The sequence below is a fragment of the Cucurbita maxima genome, unplaced genomic scaffold (genome assembly GCF_002738345.1).
Source record: "Cucurbita maxima cultivar Rimu unplaced genomic scaffold, Cmax_1.0 Cma_Scf00020, whole genome shotgun sequence".
Lineage (NCBI taxonomy): Eukaryota > Viridiplantae > Streptophyta > Magnoliopsida > Cucurbitales > Cucurbitaceae > Cucurbita > Cucurbita maxima.
This window is the reverse complement of record NW_019272036.1, coordinates 3,475,280-3,495,627: the sequence shown is the minus strand read 5'-3', so window position 1 is coordinate 3,495,627 and position 20,348 is coordinate 3,475,280. Positions and strand designations below refer to the sequence as shown.

The window sequence follows — 20,348 nt, the reverse complement described above, 5'->3', positions numbered from 1 at the left end:
AATCTTCTATATCCGACAATTATAGGGAGAGAGAAAAGACTATAGGACAAGGGAGTTTATGGTATTTTAAAGCAAAATTAGTAGTGTAATTCAAGTAACCATGGGATAATGTCCTTGAGTTTGTCTTTAATCTTAATTGGAATATAATTTAAGTTAATCATGCATTTTGTCTCTTAATTATTTATTAAGATGGTTAATATTGTTATTAATATTTAAAATAAAATAATAATTAATAATTAATAATTTCATCCTAGTGTAATCATTTTAAAAAATAATTAAAATTTATTATATTATGCTAACCACATTGACCATGACCAAGACCAATATTGAAAAGCAATGTATGTCAAATTAACTAAAATATGATTAATACTTTTAAATAAATCAATTAATAAAAATATATGGTGAAAATTTGTTATTTATGGTTAAAAATTAATCTATTGACACGACTAAGTTTAAGGCATGACTTTGCTCTGATACCATGTTGGACAAACACGGCTCTCAACAATGGTATGATATTGTCTATTTCGAGCAAAAGCTCTCATGACTTTGCTTTGAGCTTCCCAAGAAACCTTACACTAATGAATCTTTTATTGAATTATTATATTAGATTTTAAGTTAAAATAACACAATAACTTTAATTTATCTTAAAAAATAACTATCTTTCTCCATTTTACCCTCCAATCTTACAATTTTTATAGCTTTGTTGAACGATTAAAAAAAAATAAAAAATAAAAAATAAAAAGGTGATTAAAAAGATTAAGATAGTGAAAGAATATTTGTGAATTAAAAATGATACCAAGTGGATAAGTTAGCAAAAGTTTTAATTATCCACACTACAATATTTTATACGATAACAATTATTCTCAATAACTTTGAACAAAAATAAATTTATTTATATTAATTCAATTATTTTAATTAATAATTATCACATTGAATTAGATTCTTACATTCTTAAGTGTGTGTTACGTTTCTATATAATCAAGGAATACGTAGCGTGACTTTATTTAGTTTTGTACTTGTCTCGAGTATTTATAATTATGGCTTCTAACCTCACCTATAGTGAGTTACAGCATAACATATTTTGTACACCAAATGACATCTTGTCATACGTAAGCTATAAGGCTTACTTAATAACCAATAATCACTGGATCGAACTACATTTTACCTAATAGATTTTTTTTTGTGGAAGGTAAATATTTTACGTTAATGGTCGTTATCCGTCGTTTGTCACCTAACTTAACATATAAATCCAATTACCAAGGACGGAGTGAGGATGATTGGAGTTTTATAAGTAACAAAAAAAAAAAGAAAAAGAAAAATGTAACTAAATAGGTATTTAATTATTATTATAAGATCAAAACTATAATTTTTTCAAAAGATGAAGAAGATGGAGGAGAGGACACTAGAAGGAAAAGAATAGGTTATCCAAACAAGGGTAAAATGGTCACATTGGAAAAGTCTTTACCAACGAACACCCGCGTTTCGCCGATCTCTCCCGATTGAACGAACAGAGTAAGTTCGATTTTTCCCTAAACATTACCACAAAAATCCTCTCTTTCTCTTTCAATTCCACCATCTTCTCTCATTTGTGTTCTCTTCACTAACTCGGGGGCCTGACTCGCCGGGTCACCGGTCGAAATGACTCGGCGTTGCTCTCACTGCAGCAACAATGGCCACAACTCCCGCACCTGCCCCTCCCGCGGCGGTAGAGTCGGCAGTGGTACCCTCTCTAGCGGCGGCTGTGGCGGTGGTGTGAAGCTCTTTGGGGTTAGGCTCACCGATGGGTCTTTCATCAAGAAAAGCGCTAGCATGGGTAACCTCTCTGCACATTACCATAGTTCTTCTTCCGCCGCCGCCTCGCCGAATCCTGACTCCCCTAACTCCGACGCTGTTCATGATACCGATGGCTTTCTGTCCGACGATCCTTCCCATGCATCCTGCTCTGCTAATCGAGGGGCTGAAAGGAAGAAAGGTAACTGATAAACAGTTTCAGAATTGTAACATGATAGCTTCGTCTTGAAATATTTGTTTCCGAGAGGAATTTGTGCCTGATTTCCCGTGCGATTTGATTAAGGCAGTTTAATTTCGTGATCTTCGTGTTTAGATTTTAGTTGATATATTTCGTAATCGTTTGTTGCTGTATATTTGTGATGGATTTTGTGTCTGTCATCACAGCTTCACCTTCGGGTGCTTTTCTTGTCTCCATCAGTTTTATTAGTATCACTTCGGAATTTTTCTTTGGCTATTTCTTTCTTCTTCTTTTGATCTGTTCCGTCCTTTTTTTTTTTTCTGGTTTTGTTGCGAATTTCTACACCTGAATTTAGTGTCGTATTATCATTGATATTCTCATTCCGATGGCTTATGCTGCTTTCTGTAACTTCCGTGGTTGAACTGTTAAGAATGAGGTCTCTGATCTCAAGTTTCTTGGTGGATAGTGTGGATGGAGTAGATTTTTTCAAATACTTCCCTTAATCATGTCTAGAAAATTATGAATCAGTTCTTCCTAATTATGTGTTGAGAGTAATGGCCTACTGGCTTTTCCATATGGGTTTGGTGTCTTTCCTCTCAATGGTTACTGTAATGATAGCTGTGGAAAGTTGAAGAGGGGAATAATAATGCCTTCAATGGCTTGACATTTGGGAATAATTTCATTTTAAGTCGACAGGTCTAGGAGGTGGTCTGAGGGGACGGATACTTCTTTAGGTTACATTTTGTGGTAAATATTGCATTGCATGATACATGTATAAGTTTCGTAACTGCTTGCAATATTTTAGCAGGATATGTTGAATCAGAAACTTGTAGACCTTTGTAAGGCTAAAGAAGTGGGTGGAGACTGGGCCATGCAATTACTATCTAGTATGCAAACATGGCTGGATGGTTGAAGAGTTTGTATGTCATTAACATTGTTTGATTAGCTTAGTTGTAAGAGCCTAAAGTTGACATTAGATGGTAAATTATCAATTGATTTGAAAGTTATTATTCTTCTTGTTTGATTGGTGTAGTCTATTATAGTTTTGGTAGGTAAAAGTCTCTGTTTCAACTTTCTTTTTGAAGAATCAGCATTTGTAGAACTCCCCAAAGGCCAGAAAGTCGATGTGTTTTCATGTCGAGTCTACAATTTTTTGATCGAAAGAGATTGAGGTTTATCTCTCAAGTTGGCCAATGGAATTTGACAAAAGTGATCAAACAGTTTGCATATTCTCATAATGGATTTAAGTTCCAATAATTGGATCAGGTCTTATACTACTGATGTTTGATACCTTAGAATTCGTTTTCAGGTGTTCCATGGACAGAGGAGGAGCATCGATTATTCTTATTTGGTCTTCAGAAACTGGGGAAAGGAGACTGGCGTGGGATTTCTCGGAATTTTGTTATTACAAGGACTCCAACTCAGGTGGCAAGCCATGCCCAGAAGTATTTCATTCGGCTGAGTAACGCAACAAGAAGAAAGCGTAGGTCAAGCCTTTTCGACATGGTTCCAGAGACGGTTTGTTTTGAACTCTTATATTTTCTAGTTTACATTTGGTGCCTGGCAGACCTGTTGACTTTGCATTTTAGTTTCTGTTGAAATTTCTTTTCATGTTTCTGTGATCACGTCTTGTACTGTAATCGAAAGATCAGTGATCCTCGTGCCAGCAATTCATAATGCATCTGCTATTGGGTCTCAGCGCGCCTATCTGTTAGCATGGTACCATTTATACTTGATAAGGATTTTGTTCTTTTATTTCATGTCTTTCAGGAAACTGATCTGCTGCCTGCGCCAGAAGATGAAGTTTTACATGGTTATCAGGCAAAAGAAACAGAGAACACTGGTTCACAACCTTCACTAAATCTCTCACTTAACTCAGAGTTCCATATCATGGAAACTGCAGTTGAAGAAAATGGTAAAGAACTTGATGCACCCAAGATGGAAGTTGCTGGTTTCCCGCCTATGATACCGGGATACATCTCGGCTTACGTGCCTGTTCCTTTTTCTATTTGGGCACCAAGTACAGTCCCAATGGAAGAAGAAAAGGGTGTAGAAATGTGTCATCATGAGGTACTAAAGCCAATTCCAGTTGTGCCAAAGAAACCTGTCAACGTTGATGAACTAGTTGGCATGTCTCAACTCACTCTACGAGAGCACGAAAGGGAGCATAAAGAGCCTTCACCTCTGACCTTAAAATTGATAAGCGAACCCTCAAGACGACTGTCAGCTTTTCATCCAAATGCTCGAGTCAGTCGTTCGGAGTTAAACAAGGGCGACAATGACACAAACAAAGCTCTTTGAAACAAGAAGGGAGCAGTCTTCATGCATCGTGAGATTTCCTTGAAAAATTACACCCGTAATTAGTTTTGTTTTTCATAGAAAGTTTGGTAGTGTGGATGTTTTAATGATAATGTAGGCCAGAGAAAGTTCTTAAAGTATATGTATTCTTTGTAACTGTAACAGGTAGATATTGTAATAAATATATTAATAAGGAGATCCTAACTTAATCTCTGTACCTTTTTTAGGCATTAAATTAATACACATCTCTCTAGTGTTATCGTGATCATCTCCATAGCCTTGAATTGACACTTTGGGAGTGAGCTTCAACGGGGAGCTTGCACGAGTGTGAGCTTACATGAGTGTGAGAGTGCTTCTTTGTTCTTCTCGTTCTTGTTCAAATTCTCGAGCTAAGAATAGACATACATGAGTGTAAGGGAGCTTCTTGTTCTTGTTCAAATTATCAAGCTAAAACTCATCTACGACATTATTATACAAACTACCCCTTCTGATTTGCAGGTTATTTAGGCATGATGAAAAACTATTTATTTATCTTTCTTGTGAGGATTATTGACCGTAAGTCGTTTCATGAAAATTTAGAAATTAGACTCTAAAGCGATCTTCACACAAGCACACATCTATGGTATGCGCTGGTGCCTCCTTAAATAAAGGGGGAAGCCCTTCAAAAGCCAAGTTCCTTTGTTGTACACCTGTTCCATTTTTCTATGACAAATTTATGCTTTTTGTTGTACACCTGTTTCCATTTTTCTATGACAAATTTATGCTTTCAATTAACATGTATGTTCATCCCTTCTTCCATATTGCCATGTATGTTCATTCCTTCTTCCATATTGCCATGTATGTTCATCCCTTCTTCCACGCGTTGCAGCAAAAATCCCTTCTCCATAGTTGTATATTCTTTCTTACCTTAACTTATCTTTATAACACCTAACTTGTGTTGCTTCAGTGCTTATGATCAACAACTCCGGTGAATCATTAATAGAAGTTGTTGTGGTCGCTGCCGCTGCCGGAAGGACACTCGTGGGAGTGACGGTAGCTCGATGAGTGCAATGGACAATGGACGCGGTAGTTGTGAAATTTCGTGGGGTTTTGGGTTGGACAAGGGACGTAGAACTTCAATGGAGGATGCCATTGCCATTGTTCCGGAGTTTCTTTCTCCAGCTAGATGGAAAGATGACGGGTCCGTGAAAGAGAAACCTTTAGTTCATTATTTTGGCTTGTTCGATGGTCATGGAGGCCCTCAGGTATTTTTTTTTGATATCTCTAATTAGTTGAAAGCACTTATTTGTGTTAAGGATAGTTGACCGTTCATTAAGGCAAATATCTAGATATTTGCCTTACATTACGGGTTACCATATTTTCTCTTTTACTAAATGCAAATATATTGTATTCATTTATTATTCTTTCCTTTTATCGCTATTTCCTTATTATTTGTAATTTACCTTATTTCTGTATTCTGTAAATGATTATAAATAAGAGAACTCTCACCACCATTTGGGTGTGGTGGATTAATCAAACATTCACATGGTATCAGAGCCCTTTCGGTTTAACAACCCTGATCCTTTCTTCTCTATGGCTTCCGAATCTTGTTATCATCTTCTTCCTTTCAATACTCTAATCCATATGATCACCATCAAACTTTCTTCCTCCAATTATCTTCTTTGGAAAAGCCAACTTCTCCCTCTTCTTGAGAGTCAAGACATGCTGGGCTATGTCGATGGAACTATGGTTCCACCACCTCGCTTTGAACCAGAAACCTCCTCAACATTCAACCCCAAATATTTGGCATGGAGAGCAGCCGATCAACGACTTCTCTGTCTCCTGCTCTCCTCTCTCACTGAGGAAGCCATGGCTGTTGTCGTTGGTCTCTCTACTGCACGTGATGTTTGGCTTGCGTTGGAAACTACGTACAGCCATCAGTCAAAAGCTCGTGAACTGAGACTCAAGGATGACTTGCAGTTGATGAAACGTGGCACAAAACCTGTTGCTGAGTATGCCCGTGCCTTCAAAAAAATTTGTGACCAACTTCATGCCATTGGCAGACCCGTCGAGGACATTGATAAAGTGCATTGGTTCCTTCGTGGACTCGGCACCGAATTTTCAGCTTTTTCTACTGCTCAGATGGCTCTCACCCCTATCCCCTGTTTTGCAGATCTAGTCTCTAAAACTGAAAGTTTTGAGTTGTTCCAGCGCTCCCTTGAGTCCTCTGACTCCACTCCTACAGCATTCATAGCCACTAATCGTGGCCGCACCCATGAAAGTCACCCTGCTTCCTTTACCAATCAGCGAGGTCGTTCTTATTCTCACAAAAACAACTCTTCTAATCGAGGACGAACCCACTCAAGTCAGGGTCGTCGACCACCTCATTGCCAAATATGCCGCAAAGAGGGCCATTATGCTGACCGCTGCAACCAACGGTATGTTCGACCTGATTCTTCTCATGCTCACCTTGCTGAAGCCTTTAACACGTCATGTTCTATTGCTGGACCCGATGCTGCTGATTGGTTTTTGGACACTGGAGCTTCGGCCCATATGACTGCCGACCCATCAATTCTGGATCAGTCTAAAAATTACACGGGTAAGGACTCTGTGATTGTAGGAAACGGTGCATCCCTACCCATTACCCACATCGGTACTCTTTCTCCTGTTCCAAATATTCACTTATTAGATGTCTTGGTTGTCCCTCACCTCACTAAAAATCTTCTTTCCATAAGTAAATTAACGTCTGATTTTCCTCTCTCCGTTACATTTACTAATAATCTTATTACTATCCAGAATCATCAAACAGGAAGGGTGGTGGCAACCGGTAAAAGAGATGGAGGGCTATATGTGCTGGAGCGCGGAAACTCTGCTTTTATTTCAGCCCTTAAAAACAAATCTTTACGTGCTTCATATGATTTATGGCATGCTCGTCTGGGTCATGTGAATCATTCTGTTATTTCTTTTTTAAATAAAAAAGGTCATCTTTCTCTTACGTCTTTATTGCCTTCTCCATCATTATGTAATAGTTGTCAGCTTGCGAAAAGCCATCGATTGCCTTATTCCCGCAATGAACGTAGGTCGTCTCATGTGTTAGATCTTATTCATTGTGATCTTTGGGGTCCTTCTCCCGTCAAATCAAATTCGGGTTTTCTTTATTATGCTATTTTTATTGATGATTATTCTCGATTCACTTGGTTTTACCCTTTAAAATTTAAATCTGATTTTTTTGATATTTTTCTTCAATTTCAAAAATTTGTGGAAAATCAATATTCTTCTCGTATCAAGGTATTTCAAAGCGATGGTGGTACCGAATTTACTAGTACTTGTTTCAAAACTCATTTACGTAATTCTGGCATCCACCATCAACTCTCTTGTCCATATACACCTGCTCAAAATGGTCGTGTTGAGAGAAAACATCGTCATGTGACTGAGACTGGCTTGGCCCTTCTCTTTCACTCTCATCTTTCTCCTCGTTTTTGGGTTGACGCCTTCAGCACTGCAGCTTATATTATCAACCGGTTGCCTACTCCACTTCTTGGAGGTAAGTCACCCTTTGAACTCCTTTATGGCTACACTCCACATTATGACAATTTTCATCCCTTTGGTTGTCGTGTTTATCCTTATTTGCGTGATTATATGCCTAACAAGCTTTCTCCCCGCAGCATTCCTTGTATTTTTTTGGGTTATAGTCCTGTTCATAAAGGGTTCCGCTGTCTTGATCCCGCCACCACTAAGCTATATATCACCTGCCATGCTCAATTTGATGAAACTCACTTTCCTGCTATCCCTAGCTCCCAAGCCCAACCTCTTTCCACTATTCCTATTTCAAATTTCTTGGAACCACATCTTCATCATATTGATTCATCCCCCCCTACCACTTCATCACCGCACATTCCTCAATCCAGTTCATCCCCGTGTGATATTTGTTCTGACCTTGTAGATGAGTCTGTGCAGGTTGATACTTCTCTTGCAGGTTCCACTTTGTCACCCTCGACTTCTAATTCAACCTCTATTGAACCTCCTGTTGATTTCTCTTCTTTGGGCACTCATCCTATGATCACACGCGCCAAAGCTGGTATATTCAAGACTCGTCATCCAGCAAATCTTGGTATGTTGGGCTCATCTGGACTTCTCTCTGCTCTTCTTGCATCCACTGAGCCAAAAGGATTCAAATCTGCGGCTAAGAATCCTGCTTGGGTGGCTGCCATGGATGAAGAAATTCGAGCGTTACAACAAAATGATACTTGGACTTTGGTTCCTCGCCCTGCCAACACCAACATCGTGGGCTCTAAATGGGTGTTTCGTATTAAATATTTGCCCGATGGATCCGTCGAGCGTTTCAAGGCTCGTCTCGTTGCCAAAGGTTATACTCAGGTTCCTGGTCTTGACTACACTGACACTTTCAGTCCAGTTGTCAAAGCTACCACTGTCCGTGTTGTGCTTTCTATTGCAGTCACAAATAAATGGCCTCTTCGACAACTTGATGTCAAGAATGCTTTTCTCAATGGAACGCTTATTGAACGTGTTCATATGGAACAACCTCCTGGGTATGTTGATCCTCGATTTCCAAAGCATGTTTGTCTATTAAAGAAAGCTCTCTATGGCTTAAAGCAAGCTCCTCGTGCTTGGTTTCAGCGTTTTAGCTCATTTCTTCTCACACTTGGGTTTTCTTGTAGTCGCGCTGACACGTCCCTTTTTGTCTTTCATCAGCAATCTAACCTTATCTATTTGCTTCTTTATGTTGATGACATTATTGTTACCGGCAACAACTCATCTCTTATTAACAGCTTTACTCGCAAGCTTCATTCTGAGTTTGCTACCAAAGATTTGGGTTCTCTCAGTTACTTTCTTGGTCTTGAAGCTTCACCCACTCCTGATGGTCTCTTTATCAGTCAGTTAAAATATGCTCGAGATATTCTTACTCGTGCTCAGTTGCTCGATAGCAAACCAGTTCACACTCCCATGGTTGTTTCTCAACACCTGACTGCTGATGGTTCTCCTTTCTCTGATCCTACTCTCTACAGATCTCTTGTTGGCGCCCTTCAGTACTTGACTATCACGCGTCCAGATATTGCCTATGCTGTCAATTCTGTCAGTCAATTCTTGCATGCCCCTACTGCAGATCACTTTCTTGCTGTCAAACGTATTCTTCGCTATGTCAAAGGAACACTCCACTTTGGTCTTATCTTTCGTCCATCCACTGTTCCTAGTACGCTAGTCGCTTATTCGGATGCTGACTGGGCTGGTTGTCCCGATACTCGTCGTTCTACATCCGGCTATTCTATTTATCTTGGTAACAATCTCATTTCTTGGAGTGCCAAAAAGCAACCTACTGTATCACGCTCCAGCTGTGAATCTGAGTATCGTGCTCTTGCCACAACTGCTGCTGAACTTCTTTGGGTTACGCATCTTTTGCATGACCTCAAGGTCCCTATTTCACAGCAGCCCTTACTCTTATGTGACAACAAAAGTGCTATTTTTTTGAGCTCTAATCCTGTTTCTCACAAGCGGGCCAAGCATGTTGAACTAGATTATCATTTCCTTCGAGAACTTGTTATCGCTAGCAAACTTCGTACACAATATGTACCCTCTCATCTCCAAGTTGCTGACATCTTCACAAAGAGTATTTCTCGACCTCTCTTTGAATTTTTCAGATCCAAGCTTCATGTTCGTTCAAATCCGACGCTCAGCTTGCGGGGGGGTGTTAAGGATAGTTGACCGTTCATTAAGGCAAATATCTAGATATTTGCCTTACATTACGGGTTACCATATTTTCTCTTTTACTAAATGCAAATATATTGTATTCATTTATTATTCTTTCCTTTTATCGCTATTTCCTTATTATTTGTAATTTACCTTATTTCTGTATTCTGTAAATGATTATAAATAAGAGAACTCTCACCACCATTTGGGTGTGGTGGATTAATCAAACATTCACAATTTGCATACAATTTTGAAGATAAAACCTCATGTAGATAGACCACGGAGCAATTTAAATCTCCCTCATGCAGCTCACTTTACAAGTATACACAAACACCACCTATAATTAAGAACAAAACCAGGATATATATATATATATATATATATATATATACACGAATTATCTATTTCTTTCCATTTTTTTTATTAATTTCTTATTTCGTTTCGAAATTGAGTAAAAAAATATGTTGTAACAATCCTAAAAAAAGAGTTCCATTCGAGATTGGACTAAAAAAGGGAAGGAATAAGGCGAGTCAGTATGCTAATGCCTCATCCTCACATCAATCCTTCCCAACAAGTCCAAGTAAATAAAATACGAAAAAAATACCTAATTTTTTTAGGATTAAACAAAATGATTCATAAATATACTTATTTATTTATTTTAAAATCCCAGATTTTTTTGTATGTGATATCTATAGTAAATAGAAAGTGATGGTATGATAGGTGCGGAATCAAGTGGGGTCTCTCCAAGTCTCTCCAAGTTTCTTAATAAAGTATCTACCTATAATTTTTTTCATCACTCTCGCTCTCATATCCAACCTACCAGAATCCGATTTGTGGTGGTGCCAGAAGTAAAATCAAAAGTGTTTGATCCTTTGTCCCATGCTTTGAGACACTTTCCTTACCGATCAAGTAGTGATGCAACTGATGGTAATTGATTGAGGATTGATGATGGTAATTGATTGAATCTCGAAATCTGTTCCTTTCAAAAAGTTAATTATTTCTTTCATTTATATTCCTAACTCTAACTCATCAAATAATTTTACTTTTTATAAAATGGATTAATTATGAAAAGTAAAATTATAGCATGTGAAAAAAAAAATTAAAACATGAGTTTAAGATGGAGCCAAAAATGAATTTTTTATTTTGGAAGGAGGGTACGAGGGGCATTTTTGGAAAAATAATATTAATGGCTCATACTTAGGCCCAAACCTGGATGATTCGGCCCATAAATCAGATTTGGTTGTTTTTAAAATGGGCCTGGGCCTGGGCCTGGTCTGGACTAGATCTCATCCAACCTACTGGGAATCTATGATGGTTTTGTTATCATTTTAATTCTTGTTAGTGTCTCATCTTCGAATTAGAAATGTGGATGGATTGAGGTATTTCTATTTATTTGTTATCATTTTAATTCTTCGTAGTGTCTATCTTCGAATTGTAACGTGGATGGATTGAGGTATTTCTATTTGTTTTGATCGGTTCGTTTTCTTGGTCTAGTGCTACTTTGAACACTGAACGGAGGCTATATGCTTAGTGCTTTCGCTAAACTGATCAATGAGGAGAAATATGTATCTGTGCATGTTTTTGTGTTTGTTTCCGATTATTAAGAGATCATTTGCATGTAGGAGGATTTAGTTGAGGAAGAACTATATAAAAAGGAGGTTTGGTTGAAGCTTCACTAATGACCTCTAGTTTGCTTTGCAACCACATTTGAGATAATTAGAATTATGATTAATTTGTCGAAGGCAATGAACTTAGAGTCAATAAGGCGTTTGATAACAATCGATTGACACAGGTTCATGACTAAACGAGTATACGCGTGACATATTTTGCTTCGAGATAGAGGTCCGTTCATTAGTTTCGCTAACGAGAAGGAGGCATGCCAAATCAAGCTGTTTTATTGTGGCCATTTCTGCTTTGTTACCAATTATGGTATTATTTTATCAATGTTTAACGATGATTTCAGGTGAGTAATTATTGTTCAAAGAAGTTCCATGAACTATTAGCCGAAGAGTGGAACAGATGGGTTTCTGAAAATGGTCAGCAAGAGCGATGGGAAATGGCATTGACGAGGTCTTATGAGAGGGTTGATGATGCCTTCAAGGATAAGACTCTGGCCCCATATTCAGTTGGATCTACCGCTTTGGTTGTTCTTCTGTCAGCTTGCCAAATAATTGTTGCCAACTGTGGTGACTCTAGAGCATTGCTTTGTCGTGGGAATCAAGCCATTCCCTTGACAGTTGACCACAAGGTTCAATTACAATTCTCCCAAATTTAGTATTTTCTTAATTAGATTATGCCTTTATTTAAGTTATGCTTTATCAGCTTTATCTTTGGCTGCACAAATTCTTTAATGTTTTTAGTTAATATTATGATTCATACAACTTTCCCTCTTCTGATGCAGATTAGCAGGCCAGATGAATATGATAGACTTGTTAAGGGAGGAGCGAAAATTCTGTTTGTAGGCTGCCCTAGGGTCGAAGGAGTGCTAGCAATCACCAGAGCAATAGGTTTCTTCTAGCCCATAGCTTCATATTTTTCCAACAAGTCATCAACCCGACTCTCCACAATGGTATGATATTGTCCACTTTAAGCATAAGCTCTCATGGCTTTGTTTTGGGCTTCCCCAAAAAGCCTCATACCTATGGAGAGAGTATTCTTTGATCATTCCCTAAATTAGCCAAGGTGGGGCTTTCATCATCCAACAATAACTAGTCATCCACTAATTTTGTTCGAATATATTTATGATTAGGTGATCATTACTTGAAACCGTGGATTATATTTGAACCGGAGATTACGTTCACATCGAGGAGCGAGGAAGACGAGTGTTTGATTATGGCAAGTGATGGAGTATGGGATGTGTTATCCAACGATGATGTGATGAAGATGGCTTGCAGCGTACTGAGAAGGCAACGCAAGAAGTTGGGGGTTGGTGGAGCTGGTAATGTAATTTATCCAGCACAATGTGCTGCAAATAAAATACGCAAGGAAGCTAGTAATTTGAGTGGCGATAACATCTCAGTTATTGTAGTTGACTTAAAGCACCAAATGAGGGGTCTCTAAACTGAGCGATGAAAACAATATCACCTTACAGGTTGGCTTGGTAGAAGCATGGTGATCTGTATAGAAACTAGACTTAGACTTGATCATTGTACAAACCACTGCAACTCTGTTCCTTTTCTATTCTACTTTGTTATAAAGGTTTGGTGTGTGTTTCTTTATTTATTAAATTTTTTTACCGTCAGTTTCATTTAGAACATGTAGCGAACCAATATACATATGCATATGAGTACTCGTAGCAACCTAAAACAAAGAGAATCTAAAACTATGCATGCGTTCAATCGAGCATCCAATAACAAGACACTTTGGTGAATGGTGCAAAACAATCCATAGTGGACAAATGGTGCATTCAATAATGTCATATTTTCTTTACTTAGTGCTACTATGGACATTGAACGGAGGCTTACATGCTTGGTGTTTTTGCTAAGCCGATCGATGTGGAGAAATATTTATCGTGTGCGAGTTCTCGTGTTTGTTTCCGGTTTTGTTAAGAGGTCGTTTGTATGTAAGAAGATTTATTTGAGGAAGAGCTATAAAAAGGTTTCCTAGAAGAAGAAGAACAAAATTTGTTTTTCGAGTTCTAAATTCGATTTCAGCTTCTAGGAGCTCACTGTACGATGGATTTGTTATCATTTTCATTCTCAAAATCTTCGAGAGGATCTCATCTTCGAATTGGAAATGCGTATGGATTGAGGCATTTCTCTTTGTTTTGATCGTTTTCCTGTCTAGTGAACATTGAACATAGGCTATATGCTTAGTGTTTTCGCTAAACCGACCCATGTGGAGAAATAATTATAGTGTGCCAGTTCTTGTTTTTGTTTTCCGTTGTTATTGTTGGATGATGAAAGTCCCACATCGGTTATATTACGTTTCCGTTGTTATTGTTGGAGAAATAATTATATTACGTTCATAACAATTGTTCTATCCATAATCATATTATTTTCTATACATAATCTAATTATATTGCTGTATCAGTCATATATTTGTCATATCGTTATATTACGTTTATTGCATCCTTCTCGTATCTTATCTCACACATATCATTGAACGCATCATAACGTAAGAGTTATCATATCATTCACATATTATAATACATACATAACATATCATAGTCATATTGATTCATAAACAATTCACACACATCAAATTTATAACACGTGCAGAACCATAAGGTAAGTGTCAACATCAAATATAGTTATGCTAATAGTAAAGTCATTTAATCGATTAGCTTAAGTTATTGTCACTAAATTAAAGTTCAACTATTCTTCTAATTTACCATAGTCCATAGGTTAGAATTCATGCGAATATCAGAGTTTTTTTTTTTTTTATGAGTAAAGTCTTGGAACATTTTATAATAAATTTATATATAATTCTATTTTTTTTATTAAAAATGTTACTGTTTTATGGAAGTTACCTTTTATATATATATAAAAAATAGGTACTTGTATTTATTTTGTTTTATTGTATTTATTTATTATTATTTTATGTTTTTGTTTTCCAGTGAATATTTACATCTTTTATCTGCTTTTCATCAGGTGTGACGGTTAGTTTCCAATATTTAACCAACTTTTACCACTACACATGTAACTAATCTTTGGACCATATGTCTTAATGAGATTGAATTTGTTGACAGCCTTGGACACATGTAACTAATCTTGGGACCATATGTTTTGGGACCATATTATCTTTATCGAAAGATTGATGAACTCTTTGTGTTCTAATGGCAGTTTGAGCTCTAAGAAGGGTCTGCATACTGTGAAAACCTACCGTAGCTCGTTTTCTCAAGATAAACTTTCTAACCACAACCTACAAACTCTTTGAGTCCTAACGACAGTTTGAGCTTTAAAAAAGGATTGCATACTGTGAAAAGTTGCAGTAGCTCGTTTTCTCACGAGGAATTCTCTAACCACAACTTTCAATTTAACATGTCCCTTGAGATATGAGCTTTTCTAGCATGACAATAAAGAAACAAAAAAAGGAACCAAGTTAGAATTTCACTAATCTCTTTGATAGGGGTGTACACCCAACCCGAAAATCCGAACCCAACCCAAAATATAAGGGTTGGGTTGGGTTGTGTTGGATTTCGAGTTTGGGTTGGGTCCATTTTTTTTAACTCGATCTGATTTGGGTTGGGCTCGGATACCAAAAGAAAATGATTGGGTCAACTCGGTCGAACCCGAATATATATATATATATATATAAAGAAATTATAATAGTTACTTTTTATAGATGGAAAACAATAGTGCAATTGTATGTGCAAGTAGCTCTAGTAATTATAATGCATCGATACCATCATTGGCTACACAATCTGAATTTAAGAAGAAGAAACCCAGTAAATCAACCGTGTGAGATTACTTTACAAGATTAGAGAACAATAATAAGAGGTGCAAGTGCAACTATTATTATAAGGAGTATGCTTGTGATACTAATTCTTGTGGAACTAGCACGTTATGGAAGCACTTAAAAATCAGTGTAGAAAATACACATATAAGGTGGAGGACAAAGGACAAACCACTATAAGTTCAACATTCAATAGATGGAAATGGGGTAGTTATATTGTTACTTTATTATTTAGTCAAAGATGTAGAGCAACATGTGACAATATGATAATTATGGATGAATTATCATTTAAATTTGTAGAGAATGAGAGTTTCAAATTGTTTTGTAGTATTGCATGTCCTTAGTTTGACCCTCCGTCAAGAGTAACAATTGCAAGAGATATATTTCTTCTCTATCTAGAAGAAAAGAACGAAGTTGAAAGATTTTTTTAGAGTCATTCCAGGAGGGTTTGTCTTAGCACCGACCCATGGACTTTGTTGCAGAACATTAATTACATGGTAATCACTGCACACTTTATTGATTCAGAATGGAATTTGTATAAAAGAATTCTCAATTTTTGTCAAGTTGGTAACGGAGAGACTATTGCCAAGATTATTGAGAGTTGTTTATTAGAATGGAGAATCAATGAGGTTTTCTCTAATCATAGTTGATAATGCAAGTTCCAATGATATAGCTATTTCATATATTATGAGAAGGTTTAGAAGTTGGAATTCACTTGTCTTAGATGTAGAAATATTACACATGAGGTGTTGGGCTCACCTAATTAATTTGATTGTGAATGAAGGGCTTAAAGAAATGCATAACTCCATTTCTAGTGTTCGCAATGTCGTGAGGTATGTTAGATCATCCTCAAGAGATTGACAAAATTTAAAGATCGTGTTTAACAAGAAAAAATTAAATGCAGGGCACTTGTTCGTTTGGATGTGGCAACTCGATGGAATTCCTCCTATTTGATGCTTGATCATGCCTTGAAATTTGAAAAAGCTTTCAAAATATGAGAGGAAGAAGAATTAGATTATACTTGATCATGCCTTGAAATTTGAAAAAGCTTTCAAAGTATTAGAGAAAAAAGAATTAGATTATGTTGATTACTTCAGAGGGATCATGGAAACAAAAGAACATGACCACCCACCGTTGAAGAATGAGTTAAAAGAAGAAAAAAAGAGCAACATTCACTCGAGTTTGAGCTCTAAAAAGGGTCTCCAGTTAGATATTTACTCAAATCTGTATCTTAATATAATCTGTAAAGGCTTAACATTAGGCTTAAATTTGATGAATCTGCCAAGGCCCAATTGAATGCATCAGTCGCCAAGGCCCAAGCCCTACACGCGGGTCGTCCAACTTCTGGAACTTAGACGAACACGGCGTCCAGGTGAAATCCCGGCAAACTGCCAACGCATTTCCCTCCATTGCAAGAACCGCGGAACGTCAACAACCGGCGCGTGAATAACAAGTGCCACCGTGTACCCAAACCCAGAATCCAAGCGGCGGCGGCGGCGGCTGAAGTTCCCGTAATTTCATCGGAAACTACCATGGCGGTAGATAATTTCATGGAAATTCAAATTCCGCACCAGAAACACTACCATGGAAGCTATTTCCCGTTAGTTTTATCGCCATCTTCAGCTTCTTTCACCATCTCATCCTTCACTCGAGCCATCAAGGCCCAGAAACCATTACTCGATTCGCTGATTCTCAAATCCGGAGCAGTACTCTTCAGGGGTTTTCCGGTTGATGCAGCATCTGACTTCAATGACGTCGTAGAGTCCTTTGGTTTCGAGGAGTTTCCGTACGTCGGAGGCGCAGCTCCTCGAACTAGGGTTGTTGGTCGGGTTTTCACCGCCAACGAGTCTCCGCCGGACCAGAAGATCCCGTTTCATCACGAATTGGCCCAGGTACTCATTGTACTCAGTCCTACAAGATCTCCTGTATTAAGGATATTTAGTAATAAATTATAGTTTACCATATATATTATATTTGATATTTTATTATAAGGCAAATATTTCATAGGTATCTTTCCATTTATTGTTATTTCCATTTATTACTATTTCCATATTCTTGTAATTCATTTGATTATAAATAAGATAACTTTCACACCATTTAGGTGTGGTGGATTAATCAAACATTCACATGGTATCAGAGCCCTCTCGGTTTAACAACCCTGATCCTTTCTTTTCAATGGCTTTTGAATCCTCTAATCTTCTTCTCCACCACCCCTGCTGGTTTTGACACCGCAGGGGCAGTCTTCATGGCTGCCGTAGTCGGAGCCGATTGATTACTCTTCGGCTCCACCCTATTGACCTCCAAATCACTTTTCGTCATACTCTGTACATACAACCTCACCTTTTCCAACCAAATTGGTTTTTCCCTTGGCCAATATAGTCTCTCTCATTTTCTTCCCAATCAACCTTCATCCTTCACATAAACCCTAACCTAAACCTATCAACCTTTTGCAGAGATTTACCTTCGGAATCTGGGTGCCGCACTGGCCTATTCGCCAACCAAGTTGCCGCCACCCTTCCTGCCAAAATTGGCTTCTTCGCCCGATGAGGCGACTCTTCCGACTGTCCTTCTCGCCAAAATTGGCTCCTTCGCCCAATGTGGCGACTCTTCCGGCTTCAACATTGTCTTTGTCCCTTGCTCTAGGTTTCCCCTTCTACTTCTTGGGGTTAGAAATATTCTCACCAGAGCCAAGGCAGCATCGTCGCTAAGCGACAATCCCTCTTCATGGGTTAGACATATTCTCGCCGAAGCCAAGGCAGCATTGCCGCTGAGCGGCGATTCCTCTGCAATTTTCGATGGCCAAGAAAGTGTTTCTCTACGCCTCCTCTGAACCAGGTTGTTGACTTCTTCAAGAAAAGTGTTTCTCAACCTCTTTGAATTTTTCAGATTCAAGCTTCACGTTCGTTTAAATCCGACGCTTAGCTTGCGGTGGGGTATTAAGGATATTTAGTAATAAATTATAGTTTACCATATATATTATATTTGATATTTTATTATAAGGCAAATATTTCATAGGTATCTTTCCATTTATTGTTATTTCCATTTATTACTATTTCCATATTCTTGTAATTCATTTGATTATAAATAAGATAACTTTCACACCATTTAGGTGTGGTGGATTAATCAAACATTCACATCCTGCTTCATATCTATACATAAAAATTGCTAAATAATTAGCTTAGTTTAGTTTGTAGTTTAGAATTAACCATTTGAATAAGGGTTTAGTATGATCTCTGAAATGGCTTGAATATGGTCGAAGTAGAATCTAGTATACCACTCTGTTGACTAATAAGATCCCTCGGAGTTGAATTTTACAAAGGAAAATCATAGGTTGATGCTGTATTTGGTTGGTGATGTCTGAGATTGAACAACTGGGTTGCGTTCTTTTTATGTTTCAGGTGCCTGAATTTCCTGCCAAACTGTTTTTCTATTGTGAAGTGGAGCCTATAAGTGGTGGAGAAACACCCATTGTTCTTAGTCATGTTGTTTATGAGAAAGTGAAAGCGATATATCCAGAGTTTGTTCAGAGGTTGGAAGAACAGGGTTTAATTTACACAAGGATTTTGGGAGAAGATGATGATCCATCATCTCCAATTGGCCGTGGTTGGAAATCTACATTCTTGACTGACGACAAGCGCATTGCTGAAGAAAGGTTCATTATCAAATACAACCCCCACCAATTTTTCTATTCAAATGCTCAGAGGATTGATGCTGAAAAGTAGCTTTTTATATTGAATATTGATTGTTTCTTTGTTCAATTCATAACATCCTTGGACTTGCTAGTTGAATGTGAGTAAAATTACTTCAAAGTGAGGACTCTGGCAAGCCATCTACTGATGTTTTACTTGTTTGAAATCATGTTGAATTGCAACAACTAGAATCTCTCAAGGGGCTGGTTAAATTGTAGGCTGTAGTTAGAGATTTCTCGTGAGAAAATGTTGCAACTCTTCACAGCATGCAGGCCCTTTCATCGATCTTTCAATAAAGAGAATGAGTTCATCCTTAAGATTCGACCCCAGTAATCTGCTATAGGATTCGATATCGATCTTCGTGAGAATGGCTTGAAAAGACGAAGATCGACTTGTCAGAGTCCTGCGTAATAGTACTAGTAGTTGAGTCATGAAAAACACATTTGACAGTCTGGAAAGGAAATCGAATTTTGCTTGAAAAGACGACGATTGACTTCCACGACTGTCAAATATGTTTCGCTGCGTGATAGTAGCGCCTATGTCTCTTGGTCTTACTAGAATCTACATGTTCTTGTTTTACATCAAACATTGTTGCGCCTAATCTTTCGAACTGTTGTATTATCCCATAAAATGATTTATTTGCAGTTTGATCAAGAACTTCACTGGACAAGTTTGTTTAACAATTCTTAACTTTCAACAGGGCAGCTAAGCTGGGAATGAAGGTTGAATGGTTAAATGATGGAGTGAAAACTGTTATGGGTCCAATCCCAGCAATCAAGTACGACGAAGTGCGGCAGCATAAGATTTGGTTTAACAGCATGGTTGCAGCATACACCGGCTGGGAAGATGCAAGGAACGACCCCGTAAAGGCCGTAACGTTCGGGGACGGTACTCCATTGCCAGCTGATATCATCCACGACTGCTTGAGAATTCTGGAAGAGGAGTCTGTTGCCATTCCTTGGCAGAAGGGAGATGTTTTGCTGATAGACAATTGGGCTGTTCTTCACTCTCGTAGGCCTTTCCTCCCTCCTCGCCGTGTGCTAGCTTCACTTTGCAGGTAAATCCTTCACAAAGCCCTTAGAAACTAAGGAAAAAGCATGTAGAACTAAGATTATGCTTGTGCCTTGATCTGATGATTGATTTATTGACATAAAGGGGAATCTATGTTCTTATTCATCATCTGTGTATGTATAGAAGGTGTTCATGCTCAAAATTAATAACGTAATTGCCCTTGGCTTTCTCCAGCCTTGATGGGTCGTGGTTTGCGCTCGTTCGAGTCAAAACATCGAATACAATTTCACTTTCTATCC

General features: G+C 37.9%; 3 protein-coding genes across 3 annotated transcripts; all 3 read left to right on the top strand.

Moving 5' to 3' along the window:
- Window positions 1-1,479: 1,479 nt before the first annotated feature.
- Window positions 1,480-4,476, top strand: LOC111494622 (transcription factor MYBS3-like). Its single transcript, XM_023144598.1, has 3 exons — window positions 1,480-1,972; window positions 3,279-3,487; window positions 3,740-4,476. Exons 1-3 carry the CDS (start codon window positions 1,639-1,641, stop codon window positions 4,268-4,270), a joined length of 1,074 nt encoding a protein of 357 aa, XP_023000366.1. The 5' UTR covers window positions 1,480-1,638; the 3' UTR covers window positions 4,271-4,476.
- A 736-nt stretch (window positions 4,477-5,212) lies between these two features.
- LOC111494632 (probable protein phosphatase 2C 6) lies at window positions 5,213-13,172 on the top strand. Its single transcript, XM_023144609.1, has 4 exons — window positions 5,213-5,511; window positions 11,916-12,200; window positions 12,354-12,459; window positions 12,702-13,172. Exons 1-4 carry the CDS (start codon window positions 5,308-5,310, stop codon window positions 13,010-13,012), a joined length of 906 nt encoding a protein of 301 aa, XP_023000377.1. The 5' UTR covers window positions 5,213-5,307; the 3' UTR covers window positions 13,013-13,172.
- Window positions 13,173-16,701: 3,529 nt separating this feature from the next.
- On the top strand, window positions 16,702-20,348 carry LOC111494627 (clavaminate synthase-like protein At3g21360). Its single transcript, XM_023144604.1, has 3 exons — window positions 16,702-17,241; window positions 18,748-19,001; window positions 19,739-20,348. Exons 1-3 carry the CDS (start codon window positions 16,882-16,884, stop codon window positions 20,097-20,099), a joined length of 975 nt encoding a protein of 324 aa, XP_023000372.1. The 5' UTR covers window positions 16,702-16,881; the 3' UTR covers window positions 20,100-20,348.